The 16,895-nt window shown below is 42.9% G+C and overlaps 1 protein-coding gene across 3 annotated transcripts in view; it reads right to left on the reverse strand.

Annotated features, from left to right (window-relative positions):
• Nucleotides 1–16,895, reverse strand: part of GRAP2 (GRB2 related adaptor protein 2) — a 48,556-nt gene that overhangs the window by 5,417 nt on the left and 26,244 nt on the right. The window contains exons 1-5 of one of the 3 annotated variants that reach the window (XM_081928422.1): nt 16,007–16,139; nt 12,687–12,772; nt 9,087–9,178; nt 7,478–7,597; nt 3,677–3,848 (exon numbers count right to left, since the gene is read on the reverse strand). In XM_081928422.1, coding sequence (XP_081784548.1) covers nt 3,677–3,848; nt 7,478–7,597; nt 9,087–9,178; nt 12,687–12,772; nt 16,007–16,022 — 486 coding nt within the window. In that variant the 5' untranslated portion in view covers nt 16,023–16,139. Of the gene's footprint in view, nt 1–3,676; nt 3,849–7,477; nt 7,598–9,086; nt 9,179–12,686; nt 12,773–14,553; nt 14,577–16,006; nt 16,140–16,895 lie in introns of those variants that run through there. The other 2 variants (XM_081928424.1, XM_081928423.1) reach the window with 2 other exon arrangements.

Consider the following 16,895-nt stretch of genomic DNA (forward strand, 5'->3'; position numbering starts at 1 on the left):
GATACTAGAAACAATAGGTAATACTGCTTTACTAAAGCTAAGGAGGTGGAGACCTGATCAGCAACTTGGATGGAGAACCCCAATAATCTACACACATACAATGGACACATGTGTATGTTTATGTGTGTGCATATATAAAACTTAATATTTTACATGGCAGGCAGTTTATGTAATAAACATGTGCAAAGGAGACTCGTTTCTCATGGCACAGATTCACCACAAAGCCACGGTCAATTGTTAGATTTAATTTTTTAATAATAGTTTTTACGCTCATCTTTTTTTGCAAGTTGTGGCATATTTAACTCTTTGGAAAACTCCGGCATTTTTCATAGGGTTTAATCACACACAGAGAGCTTCAGGAATGTCTAATCTTAATCATTAGTGATTTGACTGTGTTTTAAAATTAAGCTTTTTAGGCTTAATTTGTCTTTGAAACTGGATCTGCCAATATTTCTACAGCTCCTGCAATCCTAACAAGCATATACAACAGTGGAGTCAGAAAGAAAGACCCCTATCCTTTAATTTTTGTATATGTTGGTTGTGCCGGCTGAAAGCTTTGCTTCCTGGTGTTTTCACACTTGAGGTTTAAATCACCTTTGAGCCTCTCTTGCTCTGCTTATGCTAGCCAGGGATCCTTGCCAATGCAGAAGAGATAGCGGATAAAGATGCTTTTGTAATGCAAATTGGCAGTTCAGATTCACATAGGCTTTTTATTTGCAATACAAAATGAAGGAAGCAAAAATGGATTAAGGCAAATGCGGAGGAGGGGTTGCCAGGTACAAAAAGGAGGCACAGAGATCCTCTGTTCTAATGTGGATAGTAAGCTTCCTGTGTTGTCCGTATATGACATTCTCTCCCAAATCACTGTCTTCCTACAATTTTCCCTCCTTCAATTAAGATTTTTTCATACCCTTTCCATTTTAGAGTATTCTTGGTATGAAAAAATCCCTCAGCCCCAACACTGTCTCTCACTGGCTAGAGCTGGGTAAACAAGGGCCACATTCGTTTCTGGCCAACCTTCTGAGGGCCAAATGCCAGTGCTGGGAGAGCAATGAATGTTAGTTTTACCTTTAAAACAAACAAACAAACAAACAAACATAATAATAATAAAATAATAATAATAATAATAATAATAATAATAATAATAATAATAATAATAATATTATAATAATAATAATAATAATAATAATAATAATAATAATAATAATAATAATAATAATTTATTTATACACTGCCCATCTGGCTGGGTTTGCCCAGCCACTCTGGATTGCTCCCAACATAATATTAAAAACACGATAAAACATCAAACATTAAAAATTTCTCTAAACAGGGTTGCCTTCAGATGTCTTTTAAACATCAGATAGTTGTTTATTTCCTTGAAATCTGATGGGAGGGTGTTCCACAGGGCGGGTACCGCTACCGAGAAGGCCCTCTGCCTCGTTTCCTGTAACCTCATTTCTTGCAGTGAGGGAACTGCCAGAAGCCCCTCAGAGCTGGACCTCAGTGTCTGGGCCGAATGATGGGGGTGGAGACACTCCCTCAGGTATACTGAGCTGAAGCCGTTTAGGGCTTTAAAGGTCAGCACCAACACTTTGAATTGTGCTCAGAAACGTACTGGGAGCCAATGTAGGTCTTTCAGAAATGGTGTTATATGGTCTTGGTGGACATTCCTAGTCACCAGTCTAGCTGCCGCATTCTGGATTAATTGTAGTTTCTGAGTCACCTTCAAAGGTAGCCCCACATAGAGCGTGTTGCGGTAGTCCAAGCGGGAGTTAGCCAGAGCATGCACCACTCTGTCGAGACAGTCTGTGGGCAGGTAGGGTCACAGCCAGTGTACCAGATGGAGCTGGTAGACAGCTGCCCTGGACAAAGAATTGACCTGTGCCTCCATGGACAGCTGTGAGTCCAAAATGACTCCCGGGCTGTGCACCTGGTCCTTCAGGGGCACAGTTACCCCATTCAGGACCAGGGAGTCCTCCACACCTGCCTGCCCCCTGTCCTGCAAAAACAGTACTTTTGTCTTGTCAGGATTCAACCTCACTCTGTTCGCCGCCATCCATCCTCCAACTGCCTCCATACACTCACACAGGACAATCACCGCCTTCACTGGTTCTGATTTAAAAGAGAGGTAGAGCTAGGATTGTACACCAGGATTGTTTCCACTCACACACCCCTTGCTGTCCTCCATCCTGGCAAATAAGAAGCATTCTCAAAGTTCAAGGATGTATTCTAGCCAAGCAAAGACACTTCAGGAGACTGCAAAGCAGGGCAGGTGCAGCGTGTGGTCTGGGATGAGTTCCGACATTTGAACTCAGGACGCAAGGGAGAAACGTGCTAAGAGGAAGGCACGCTTGGCAAATCCACACCATGATCAACTCCCACCCAGAAACCAATGTCCCCACTGTGGAAGGATGTGTAGATACAGAATTGGCCTCCACAGTCACTTACGGACTCATTGTTAAAACTGTGTTTATGGAAGACAATCTTACTCAGTGACGAGTGATCGCCAAAGAAGATCCCTGTCAGATGCTTTCATGCTTCTTTTCTAACTGAATAATCCCTGATGCAAATACTTGATGCCATTTACCCGTCCTTTCACACAAACACACTTCTTTACTTTCCAAGACAGTCTTTTAAAAATGGATATATAACTGGCTGGACAGAGGTCAGCAACATGATCTTCTCTGCCAGGTGTGTCATTGCTTCTCTTTGAAGCGGATAAGGAAGTGCTCCTCCCTGCACAATGTGGGTTACAAAACTTCCTTGCTATTGTGGGCACAATCTATTTTCTGCTTTGCCTCAGCATTCACATCCTGGTAATTTAATATCAGAGTCCACATCCTGGTTAAGCAGGGCTCTCTGGTTACTGTAGTTACCGTACCTCCTCCTTCTCAGTACGGCACTGTGAGTAATGGTTTACAACCTGCGACCTGTCGTTTCTTTGTTCTTCTGGCACAGACTGAAACAAGCTGCCAGCAACGTGGGATCTACCTACATCCCAGGGTTACCTTTTGCACTCTGGTCACACCCACACCATACAATTTAAGCACCCTTAGCAAACTACAGTTTCTAGGATTCTCCTTGATTATTAAGGTGGTATAAGTGTGATTCAATGTGTGGTGTGGATGTGACATTTCTCTCCCCCTTTCAGTGCTCCATTCATTCTGGGTTTGTTTGTTTTTATCACTATGCTTAAAACCATGCCTTTTGTTTCCGACCTCAAGGCCTCCTTTGCATTCTGTGTAGATTGCTGTTAGGAGTAAAATAAATCAAAAGAGGCAGTGAAATGAGATGTTCGGCTTCAGCAAAAAGTGTATCCTTTCAATGAACCAGCATGAATGCTCTTCCCATAGTTCCACCATAGTCCCCACCTTCTATTCCATTGAAGACCTTTATTTTTAGGCAAGCCGTCCCAGTCATGCTCATTGTCAAATTTCATCAATTTTACTACATTGCTTGGTCTGGAAAGGTCACTTCCTGGTTCACCTATAAATGTCTCCATAAAAATCAATTGATTTTTATAACATTAAAACTAACAAAAAAAGAAAAGAAAAGGTGGGATTGGGCACAAGTTTGTCTCATGGGGAAAGACCATTAGGACTCCTAATGACATGCTTCTGCTTCATATGTACTCGATCACCTTGGCTTGGTAAAAACAGAGCTCCTTGAGATTTACCTGCTGTTCTTTCTGGGTCTCGTCCCGCAGGAAGATCTGCGCATGTCTGGAGATGGAAGAAGTCTTGTAGAATTCCACAAGTTTATTTAGTGACAGGAACTTTTCGCTCCACAAAAAGTAGTTGCCCTTTGTGTCCCTCATCACTTTAAAGTGTTGTACGTTCTCTTCATGTCTGGGTACCAAAGGGAGAAAAAACATTTGACAACAGTCTCATTCCCACTCATTTAATTTTTAAATGGTTTTGTTTTGTTTTGTATCCTACTTTAATGACATTTAGAAAGGAAACATTTGGGATGTAAAGCAGTCTTTGGAGCAGTTGTGAAAATGCTTCCAACGCTGGCAGAAACCAGCATGGGATAGAGCACTAAAGCTATGCTTAAAATCCTTAGCATTTAGAGGCCTATGAAAGGCCTTTATGAAGAGCAATGGTGCTGTATTAATGAAAATGGTCAGTCAGGCCCTCTTACTAAATATTTAATCACACAAATCATCAAGGCAATTTTGAATTAACATCCATCACCAGCGGAGACATGACGGGGCAGTAACTTCCTAGGCATCTGTTGTTCTAATATAGCTAAACCAATGTAATACAACTCAGTCTAAACCAATGGCCAATATGAAGCCCACTAACACAAGCATCAGTGCTCCCATGAATAGCATGTATGATGCCTGGCCCAACAGAGAAGGATGAAGGATAAACCACAGCCTTTTTGTGTAAGGGTACTCGCTAAACAGGCATGGGGAACTTCAGGCCCAGTGGATAATGCAGCCTTGCACTCTATTTGTTTGGCCCTCAGGACTCTCCGCCCGGGGCACGCCCCTCACTGGCTCCTACTTCATACCCTCCTTGAGTGCTTTTGCCTGCCTGGAATGTCTCCTTGAACTCTGATAATGCCTCTTGCTTGTTGGGATGGAGGATAGAGATGGGTGTGTGCATGTAGAAACTAGCCGACTGTACAAAGCTAAACTTTCCATTTGCTGCTTCAACCACTCATGCTTCTGGTGCTCCTCATCATTGGCATGTGGCCCTCAGAAGGTTGTCCAGAAGTGAATGCGGCCTTGAGGTGGGAGGAGCTTTCCCAACCCTCTTATAAAAGGTCAGGGCAGAAGGAAACTACCTTCATGGTTTCTGCATTGCCAAATACAAGAAGGAAAGTTAGTTATTTGAGAATAAGGTGACCTCACTTGGAGGAACCATAGCTCAGTGGCAGAGCACATGCAGGTTAGGCCAAACCCAGCTTGAAAGTGCCTGGGGCAGGACCACCCACTGGCCATCCATACTTTGCTGTTGGTGGGACAGTACTCTGGGCTCCTCCCTGTTTTAAGCTTCTCTCAATGCCTGTTGCTAAAGCAGCTGAAGGAGTAGCCTAAGAGCGAGTGAAGCAACTGAACTGCTCCCTATCACTTGAATTGCTGCCAGTTTTGTCTTGTGCTTGTTTACCTGCCTCCAGCAAGTCAGCAGGCAAAGTCAGGTTCCCACCCACATCGCTTTCTTCCTGTTTTAAGTTGCTGCCTGACAGTGTCTGAGCCAGTATGGTTAAGAGTGCTGGACTAGGATCTGGGAGACCAGGGTTTAAATCTCCTCTAAGGCATGAAGCTTTGTGGGTGACCTTGGGTCAGTCACTATCTCTCAACCTAATCATAGAAATATCATAGAAGGGATTCTGAGGACCATCTAATCCAATCTGCTGCAATGCAAGAATATGCAGCTGTCCCATCCAGGGATCAAACCTGCAACCTTGGCGTTATCAGCACCACACTCTAGCCAACTGAGCTATCCAGGCTCTGCTTCGTACAGGCTGCTGTGAAGATCATATGGAGGAGTATGATGCCTCAAGCTCCTTGAACAAATGAATAAATGTAGTAAATCAATAACTAAAATAATTTGTCCAAAGGCAACGGCTATGGGAGTCTTCTTGCTTAGGGTGATCATTTGATACTGTGAACAGTATTTCTCAAAAATCTACAGATGGCTTGGGGCTAGTGTCACATGCCTCAGTTTCACACACTGGCAGTGGGAGCCCACTGGAGCCAAAATAAATGGTAATGTGTACATACCCCAACAATGTCTGGAGGGACTCAAGGTTCCCACCTCTGATTTAATGAGGTGGTTCTGCTCCATGTCCCAGCTTGTTATATATTTGTATGTTGTACAGGCTGAAATAACATTACGTTTATTTCAGCCTGTATGTCGTTAGCTTGATTGATTGGCTGTTATTTCAAAGAGGGCTTCATGCTGCTACTGTAGAGATGGTTGCTATTTACCTGTTATTGTTTTATGTTTCATTTCCTTTTGGTTTTATTGTTGGAAGTCATGTTGTGTGCTTTGGCAAAGAGGCAACTCATAAACATTTGAAAAGATGGAATAATGGTCTACCTGGGAAAGAGGAAGCATCACACAGCCACTTTTGAGAGATGCTGTGCTCTGTTTTCAATTACAAAAGGATGGCTGTGGTGGAGTGGGGAAGGAGGGAGGGAGGCTGAGAGAAAAAAAACATTTCAGCATGCAAGCCAGGACTATAAGGTCCATACTGGGCAAGAAGGCTGCTGATCTTTTTTGATTTATCATTTATTTATATAGTGCTTTGCAGGTGAATCTCGCAAAGCAGTTTATGTAGTACAGATAAAACAGTAAGCATCACTCAAAGCTATATAAACAGCCAAGGCAAGGTGTCTTGGGGAGCTGCAGTGGGGTGGAGGGCTCTTTTTTTGGAAAAAAACCAAACACAAAATCTCTCTTTCTCCCAGGGCAAGATGGTTCCTTAGGCAGCTTTGTGGTGATCCTGCGGGAGGGAGAGGCCACCTCAGGTAAACTACTGAGAGCTCTCCAGGCTGTTGTAGCTTCTCTCCCTCTCAGGGCAAGATGGCCTTGCAGTGGTTTGTTTGTTTCTTGCTTTATTGTGTATTCTGTGCTCTCGTTTTGTATTTTTATTTTGCGAACTGCCCTGTGATCTTCAGGTGAAGCGTAGTATACAAATTTACTAAACAATAGTAAAAATAAGGAAAGTTTACCCCTCGCTGAGCTACAATTACTACCATCCTTAGCAAACTACAGAGGACTTGCAGCCAGCATGAAAGCCTCCTTCTCCAACTAAGTTCTCTCAGAAATATAGGATACTTCACCATCAAGTGGTAATACTGCAAATGATTCATTTCTGCAAACATTAGCAGCAGGACTTTTAATTTACTGGATTTCCCCTGCAAAGTGTAAATCTGTATTAAAGGGGGTGGGGAATACAAGCTGCTGTTTTGATGTCGATGCCATTGTGTGAACATAAAAGTAAGAACAGCTACAAAAATAGGAGGGGAAATAAGGTGTGGGTCTGGTATAGGTTGAGCTCTGCTTGAGCACTAGAGCTACAGTGGGCAGCTGCAGGTCAGGGTTCAGTCCTTCTCAGGTCTGGAAACAGGGCTACCTTGGAGGAAGAGGAGGAGGAGAAGCAGGACCCCCAACAGAAGACCATACTGCCACTGACCCCAATACACCTTCAGACCTAGACATTTCAGTCACAGGACTGGAGGTCTCCAGACCAGTCGCCTGACTCCCTGGTTGGCTCTCTGAATAAGTAAAGGATTGCATCGTTTATATATTTGATTGGCTGATGTTTTTATATTGTAAGCTATTCTGTCAGGCCTCGTTGGAAGCAGATAACAGGATAACAGATTCGTAATTAAACAGATCTTCATACATAGAAACAGAAAACAGGCCTGTTTAAAGATGCCAGCTGGAGGGAGACCTCCTCAGTCCCAAATGCCAGTCTTTCCTAAAAGGTAGGTAAGAAGGCTACAAAGCACAAGTACCTGACAGAGATGGAGAAGTCGCCTGGACGGTTCTGAGTACCTCGGACGATGAAGGAGCCCACTTTGTTGCCCCTGAGCATATTCTCTGCCTTATGGCGGGATACGTCTTCATGGAACCAGCTGAAAAGTGCAACAGATTGCATTCATGGAGATGAATGTAGGTGGTGAAAAAGAGAGACAGAGAAAGAAAGAAGTAAAGAAAGAAGTGATAAAGGGGGAAAAAATTGGAGAGAAAATTTACAGTGAGCCAAGTAAAGAGAAGAGGGTACAGTGGTAGAAAATGCCACATGACTGATTCTGAAATAGAACAGCCCAGCTATTTGCTAAAGGAAAAACTGAGTAAAAATAAGTAAATGCACCCCTATTTTGGAAACCCCAAATTCCTTCATGTGCTGCTTTCACAAAGATCAAGAAATGCGATGACACCAGGGCAGGACATAGGGGCAGAAGTCCAGGGCCCCACTCACCAGAATGAGCAGGTGGGCCCCTGCATGTTGTGGGGCTGGCATATGCTATACACATGACCATCCAAAGAGGGGGGAGGGGGGCATTAATTCAAGGGTTTCAACATTCACAGTGTTTCAAAGCTCAGAAAATGGAAGTATGCCATTCCTATTGTTAAATGTCATGACTATATGTAGTATGCCCCTCTATATTCACAGTGTTTCAAAGCTCAGAAAATGGAAGTATGCCATTTCTATTGTTAAATGTCATGGCTATATGTAGTATGCCCCTCTCTATCAGATCCTTAGATTCACGTGTAGAGACTCACAGTTCAGAAGGCTCATAGAACTGAGCTTATATCACCCTAACGTACAACCCAAGGCACAGGTACTTGCAAGAGAAAAATGGATGAATTTTGTCTAAAAATGAAATAAAATATAGGCCTGCATTTTGTTTTTTGAGTTCTCACCCTTCAGCTGCCAGCAGATGGAACTGCTCTATACAAAAAGTTCCTTTTGGTTCCATCCAGCAGGGGCCAGTGGTGCAACACATACAAGCCAACGACAATCCCCCAGAGCCTACAAACATTGTTCCTCGCACACCTGCTCCAGGTTAATAATATGCCAATAATTATTTAGAAGTCTGCACTGCCACGCATGTAGTCTACTGAAGTCAAGCCACCAGGTGTACTCTGTGCTACAACACAGTACTTTAGGGGGGGAAAGCTTTTTTATATAAAAAGGATGCAAAGTTGTTTGATTGTCGCTGTTGTCTTTAAATCTGCAGAGAAGGATAATAAACTTGCATATGGTACCACAGCATATGAGCACAAGAGGCTGAGAAGTTTATGCCTGGGCACTGTGAACGTGGTTTAATTAGCAGCTTTGGTGCAAACCATAATTTACTTAAGGACTGTGAAAGCAGGATCCTGCACTTAACAAATGACTGAGATGTTCCTCTCTGCTCATGCACACAATAAATCCTGTTTTTACAATGGAGCAGGTGCACAGGGCTGAAGATCAAAATAAACATCGCTTTAATTGCGTGTCTAGCAGGAGTTTTCAAAATGTTAATTCTAGGAACACCCTCACCCCTGACTTTCATCAGGACCGCAGTGTGCAAGGACACACTCAAGCTAAACACCTAGAAGAGTTGACATACTTACCTGGGACTCTGAAAATCTATGAAATTCTTTGGGACATATCCTTCATAACTATTCAGCTCAGCCTTGTACCACTCTTCCTTAGAGCTTAAAATCTATGCACCAAAAGGAGAGTCAGTATTAGTTTAAAGGACATATATGTCTTATGCTACCCGGGTTTTAAATGTCCCATGTCCCCCTCCTGGCACACGCCCCACTGTTAGACATTTGTCAACTTGCCCGCAAGGTTCTGAACCAAGCTTCAGCAGTTCTTTGGGGGAAAACCTCAATTTTCTCTCAGAGCAGGTGTGGGAAAACTGGCCCTCCAGGTGTTGCTGAATTACAACTTCTACCATCCACGGCTATGCTTGCTGAGGCTGATGGAAGTTGTAGTTCAGCAGCACTCAAGGACCAAAAGGTTCACCATACCTGCCTTATAGAAATGATATGGCAAAGCCACTGTGCCTGACTGAGAGCCCAATTCATGCAGTTTGCATGCGAAGGCTGCTCTACCCAGTCAAGGGACAGTGGAGATGCACTATTGTCCCTGCTGCAGAGGATGCATGACATCTCCCATCCTCAGTGTTTACACATTCAGTGTGAATGTCTGCAGGTGGAAAGCCCATGCACTTAGAGCTCTACACACCTGGGCTTCCCTAGGAGATGGAACCCTGACTGCACAGGATTCCGGCTCCTACAGGAACCTACCCATGTAGAGGTATAAATGCTCAGGCTCTGCTCTTGCAGATGTCCATGGATGGTGGTAGCGGCAATGGTGTAACCCTGCTGCCCCTTGTATAACACAATAAAATGTATGAAGGGTCCTGAAGTGTTCACAAGATACAAGGATGCAACTCCAGTAATAGAAGCAAGGTTCCCAAAATAAAGGCAGAGTGTGGGTGTTGAGGACATGTCCTCAAAACATGTCCTAGCTGGAACCTATCCAAATTAGGAAGCAGGCTGTGAAACCTTTCCCAGACACTGATTGGTTACCGTAATTGCTGAAAAAATGGTTCAAGGGGCGATAACCCTTCTCCTTAAAATGGTATGTATAGGGTCTTAGGACTTGTAGGACTTTCAGTTTATGCTTCATTTGATGCCTTAACAATGCTTCGCCTTGGGAGAATACAGACATCTTTAGGAGTCAAACACACAAACACATACAGATACTTGGCCAGCGTGGAAGACTTCTGCAAGACTCATCAGCTGCACTGGACTTTGCTATCTCAGTAAATTGGTTTCCTTGTTTAACAGTTGCTGCTGTTTGTTAGTGACTAATTACAGTGCTACTTCAGTCCTGCCTGATAACACAGCTTTTTCAGCCTGCACACAGATATGGTCACTCAGCCACAGAGACAAGCGACCCTCCTCTGTTCTGAAGTGGTAATTTCACATGACAGTACAGCAGACAGAATTTTCTGATCTGCAAGTGGTGCAGGCCCAGGGATTTTAAGGCTGCCACGAGGTTGGGTGGGTGCGTAGGAACACACAGCTACTCCCTAGTCACTGCCTGCTGCCTGCAGGGAACCATAAAAGAGAGAGAGGGAGCAGAACAGGTTCATTTCTCACACTGCAAAACCACTTTGCAAAGGTGCCCACTTGGCAAGTAGTATCCTGCTCTGCAATGTAGTTAGCATAATAATTAATCCATCCCTGTAGCAAATGAACCAGACTTCAAAGGTAGGCAATGCAGTCGCAAGAAAAAAGGAAACAAAGCAAGTAATTTGAAAAGACAATCATAGACCGGATAGGTATCAAGGGCTCTTGCAGAAAAGCAGCCACTGTGGGAGCAAAACATGCATTTGGAAGAAAGAAAACTATGAGGAGGACACAGAGGTATTAGAGGAAGTGCTCATTAGTTTTGCCCAAATTCCTGCAGACTTGTTCAGATGGTGGAGGGATCTGGATGTGTATTTCTAATATGTCTCTGATGAAAGAGTTCTGCTTTGAAGATCTTACAGGGGGCTTAGGGAACTGTGTGAGAGTTTTTTTAATGGGTTGGTTTGGTTTTAGTGGTCTGCACCAGGAAAATACAAATCCTTCCATTTAACTAACAGGGTGGAGAGCGGCCAAAAAAAGCCCCCTGATCCATAGAGCAATGCCTGCATTAGATCCTATAGATGTTTATGTGGAAGGACGTCCCACAGACTTAAATGGGACTTACTCCCCAAGGTAAGTGTGTGCAAGTTTGCAGCTTTACTTGTGCTGACCTTGCACTAAAGCAGCTGAGGCATGGAATCAAAAAAGTCCCAAAGGCTGGTTGGACCAACAAGAATTCAAAGAATTGTAAACTTGTAACCACTATAGGCAATAGAAACTTAATGTTTTCCACTGCCCATGATTTACCAAGCTCAAGTCAATGTAGAGAAATGCACTTAAGTCCATTGATTTCAATGTCTAGAATCCTGCATTGCATTGTGGCCATTGTGTTTTGGCTCTACCTCTTCATGCATCAATCCTTTCCTGAATTTGGTAGCACCTTGACTTCCTTACACACACAGGTATAAATGCCTAGACAGTGGAACACAACAGAGGATAATTCCTGTTATGTTGTGCTGCACTGTACATAAAGTACACCACATAAAGACTTTTAAACCATTAAGCAGGCTAGAATTTTTTGTAAATGACTATATCTGCATTCATCGTAGAAAATCTCACTTTATTTTTGCTCTTCACAGAAATAACCACAACGTAATCACCTGGTGAACCTTAGTGATGGCACCTCATGCCAAACTACCAAAAATACGTGTGGCTAGGAACCAGCTAGATTAGCTATGCCAGTGGCTGAACTAAATATCACTTAAAATAAATGCAGCTGTTTATCTTCCCATGGGCCAATGCTCAAACGGTAAAAATACTAAAGGCGACCTGTGTCTAATGCTTACTTTCCTGGAAAGAGGTATCTGGAGCAATCAATTTCCCTGGTGCATGGAGGGCTGGCTTGTGATCATTTTTCTAAAGAAGGGGTTGAAGTGAGGAGATAGGTTTCCTCCTGTCAGTGGGCCTCACACTTCCTGCCTCTTTCATCTTTTCCACATCAGGGCTGCGACCCATATCACTTTTCAAAAACAGCCTGATACTTGGTATGTACATTTTGTGTGAAATAGAAATATTTCACAGTTAGGTTACTGTTCCAGAGGACAGCCTTCCCACAACCTGGTTGGATTATATATCCCATTAGCCCCAGCCAGCATTGCCAAGGGTCAGAGGGGATGGGAGTTGTAGTACAAAACATTTGGGGGGGATTAGGTTGGGGAAGGCAGTCATAGGGTTTAAAGAACATTGGTAAACAAGACCCCCCCCCCGTGCCCACATGGTCCCAAATGCTTTCCTTGTGCATAACTCTTCCATTGTTTGTGATTGCTTAATGTCCTTGTAGAAGGTGCTACTTTGAGTCTTTGTTCTTCTTGTTCATCTTTGAAATGCAGATTTAAATTTTGGACTAAGAAGGATTTTCTTTTTACTATGCAACCTGGGAATTATCAGTGAACCACTAATCTACCAGTGCCAGTTGTGGGTTTGCTGTCTTATGGGATGGATTGTTAATACAAGCTCATAAGCATTGAGCAGAACTTACAGTGTTAAAAGAGAAAATACTTGGGTGAAACCTTGGTTTGCACTTACCTTCAGAACATCCCCAGCCCGGAAACTCAGTTCATCCTCTCCTGTTGCATTGAAGTCAAACTTTGCAGTAGCTTCCATACTGTCTCCTGTGAAGGGATCAATGGTAAAGCTTAGTATAGTATTAATATCTGTTTTGTGGAACTGTACTGAACACAGGAAAGCTTGTTAAGGCCCTTTTACTCAGGGTATCTTTGGACGAGATTGTTCTATAAGTATTTCCCCACCTGGACAGGTCTGACTGTCACTGTTATGCCACTACGGACACTAGCATAATCGAGTCACAATCCTAAATTCAACTCAACCTGTAACAGGGTCAATAGCACAATTGGCCAAAGTCAGAAAAGCTAAGCATCGTCACACTGAAATACATTCCCACAGCCTTCCCCATCATCAAATCAATCATTATCTTGGGCGGCATCATCATCCTTGCAGGAAAGGCACTATCAGTCAACATGCACCAATGGCCAGATAATTCCATTTACGTCTTCCAGCCTAGTATACAAATACACACACCCTCTGAAAAATGCACAAACAAGTGGCCAGAAAGACACCAGTGCTTCCTTATGTACATAGTGTTGCATATGGAGAAACCATATGCTTCTCAAAAGGAGGGCTTCAGGCTTGCTGAAGGAGCAGTGCCTCCACACGAGAATTTCCATAAGAATGCGCAGGATGCAGTTTACAAATGGTCTTCAAGGGCAGCAACTTTCTGAACCTTGCATTACAATAGGTTAGTTGTGAAGTTGCCTGTACATGCTTAAAACACGTCTCCAAGAGAAGGATCAGCTGGGGTTTCAGCTGAACCAGAAAGAGGCAGCCCAGACCACAGTGAGAAAATGGCTTCGATATCCTCTGGGATTAAAAAAATTGTTGAGAAATATAAATAAAGACAAGAGGCAGGTTATCAATTCTCACAAATGTCAGAATCAGAGATGGAAAAGCCTATGACCCTGCAGATGATGTTGTACTACAACTCCCACCCTCCACAGCCAGCATGGCCAATGGTCAGAAATGAGGTTCAATCACGTCTCGAGAATCACAGGTTTCTCGTCCCTGCTGCAATGATGTCAGAATACCTGCCGGTGCACAGGAGCTCTACAAGAACTCCATTTTGGCACCAAATAGAGATATTTACATAGTGCAATGGTGTTGAACCTGTGGACCTCCAGATGTTGCTGGACTCCAGCTCCCATCAGCTCTGATCATTGACAATGCTGGCTGGGAAAGATGGAAGTTGGAGTCTAACAATATCTGGCTGGTCACAAGTTCCCCAGAGTTTCCATTGTGAAAGAAGACACCATTATGAATACAGTTGTACCTTGGTTCTCAAACTTAAATCCGTTCTGTAAGTCTGTTCCAAAACTAAAGCGTTCCAAAACCAAGGTGCGCAAAATGGATTAATCCATTCTAGACTTTTAAAACAACCCCTAAATCAGCAATCTAAGTTGAATTTTACTACCTAACAAGACCATTGAATCCATAAAATGAAAGCAATAAACAATGTACTGCAGTTACACAATCAATCCATCAGTAGCTGAACTGGGTTCCACACAGTCACAGAAACAAAAAAGAAAAAGAGCCTCAAAAACAAAAATGCTAAATAAATAGCAAAAACAGACAGACCTTAGTGTAACACTCAAAACGGAAGTGTGGCACTCAAATTGTCAGCGTAACACTCAAAATGGAGCACGTTCTGCTTCTGAAAAAGTTGGCAAACCGGAACACTTACTTCCGGGTTTGCAGTGTTTGGGTTCCAAGTCGTTTGAGTACCAAGGCATTTGAGAACCAAGGTATCACTGTACACTACTGTGTTTCTGTATTCTAATAATGCGTTCAGATGGATCAAATGTACAGAACTTGAACGTACCTCAGATGAATGCACTGGGGTCTGATTGTGCTGCAGACAAAAAGGCTTGTTTTTACGTTTGCAAGCGATGATGCTAGGATAAAGGACAGGAAAGCTCCTCTTACCATTTCCTGCTAGCAGGGTTGTGATATGATCTGAAAGGACTATCGATGTAACAGTCCCTTTACCTCAATCTGCTGCTCTTCCCTGCTCAAGCTGCCAAGAGCAAGGCAGGAAGTGGCTCACTTTATAGTGCATGTGAGAGGCTGTACCATGAACAGCAGCTGAGAAATAGATAACATGGCCCTTGCAAAAATCTACAGAATGTGCTTCATTACCCACAATTCTTTGTTATTGCATTGTGCTCATACTTTTTCTTTTTTAAAAATAGAACTTCATGAAACAAACACATAAAAACTAAAACAAACCAAGCTAAGGTTGGCGTGGTATGTTACATTCACAAGAATAATAAAGCTGGTTTTCCAGATATTTATGATGATACAGATGCGCAGGTAGAGAGTACCGTCAGAACAAATGAGAGAACACACGACTGGCGCATTGTGTTCATTCTCCAAATGTTGTTGGATTACAACTCTGAACAGCCCAAGTCAGAATGGCCAATGATCAGGGTAATATAAATTTTCCAAAAAACCATATTCCAAAAACACAGCATTTCCATAAAGTTAGAATATTCCAAAAATACTGTAAATTGCTTTGGGATGCCTCTTGCAAAGCAATTAATAAATAAAACAATTAGAAGAACAGGAACAAATGTTAGCCATCCCTGCTCTAAAACAGTCTTATCAAATGCCTAAAATTGTAACTGATACGCCACAAACTTGACAATTTTACATCCAACTTCGAGTCTTGTACTTCATCTGCAGTAGGAGAATAATTAGAGTCTGGAAATCATTTATGGATTCATTTGTTCATTTTCTGCCATCTGACTCCTCTGTGCAACCCCCCTTATGTAGGTTCAAAACATGATAGAGCATGGGAAATTTACATACAGATGAACCAACTTGCCTTAGGATACATGACTCATACCTAAATATGGGAACACTGGAAGGGGTCGACAGCCATTTATAATGTGCTGTAAATTATAAGAACCAACATGCATGAGACAAAACACCATAGCAGGCTTGTGAGGTGAGGTGCATGTGTGATGAGGCATGACAATTTTGAAGAAGTTTGGTGCCCATTTTTGTGATTTATAATAGAAGAATGGAAAATACTGGGCCTCCAAGACGTCCATTCTGGAGAGATTTACTAAAATTAAAACAGAACACTCACCTAGGATGAGAGCACCATACAGGAACCTCGCTATTTGTTCTGTTGTAGGTTGATGAATATTTATTATGCAATAATAAATAAATGACATTTGCCAATAAATGACATTTATCAATAAATGACATTTGCAAAAACAAAAACAAAAGAAAAACACCTTTAAGGCTGCAGTCCTATATACGCTTACCTGGAGGGAGTCCCATTGAACTCAGTGGGTCTTACTTCTGAGTACACATGGAGAAAACTGCATTAGTATTATCTTTCTGTCTTCAGCTTACATTGTTTTATCTTCCTGCTCTGCTCCCATCTTGCCGGTTGCTGCTTAAAATTTGCGTTTTACTTATTTCATCATTTTTACCAGTATAAGCTGCCTTGAACTTTTGTTTTTACCGTAAAGAAACCTCAAGGAGCGCCCCCCTCCAACTGCTGCTAAATTACATGAACACCATAAACCCAACTCACGAAGAAGAAAGGGTGTCAGTGGGTGGGACTCGTAGACCTCAAAGCATATTAAAGTTGCTTTGTGTGCATTTGTGTGTGTGCGCACTGACACATCCCCATGCATGAGTCAGAGGCATACGCCTGTGCTCTACCACATGTAGAAGCTACATGTCAAGACCATTTATGAACCAGCCCAAAGTCCCTTAGCAAGAAGTGAGGGTGTAGCCGGGGGCAGCTGTACTCCCCTAAGTAAATAAAAAAAGACGTAACTAAAAGTAGAAACAATTAGAATATTTGAAACAGAAATGTTCTTTGAGGTTACTTGGATGAGGTTGTGGTGCATTCTAGCCTAACCCTAACCCTAACTCTAACCCGATTGAGTGACAGGTATGGCTTCCGCAAACTGACCTATCATGTTGCAGGTTCTGGAACAGGACAGGTAGGTGCCTGCCCCCCCCCAATAAATCCTGGCTACTTCCATGGCAACAAGTTCCTCTCACAGCAGAAGTAAAATATGCTAGTGAGGAAGGCACAAGTGTTATGTGAAGGGGGGGGGGAACCTCATCACTTTTAAGGTAATGGTCCACTGGAGACGCATCACTGAGAGTTATCACCTGTCATTCCTAAATAGAAAA

This window comes from Podarcis melisellensis (genome assembly GCF_964234715.1).
Source record: "Podarcis melisellensis genome assembly, chromosome: 10".
Taxonomy (NCBI): Eukaryota; Metazoa; Chordata; class Lepidosauria; order Squamata; family Lacertidae; genus Podarcis; species Podarcis melisellensis.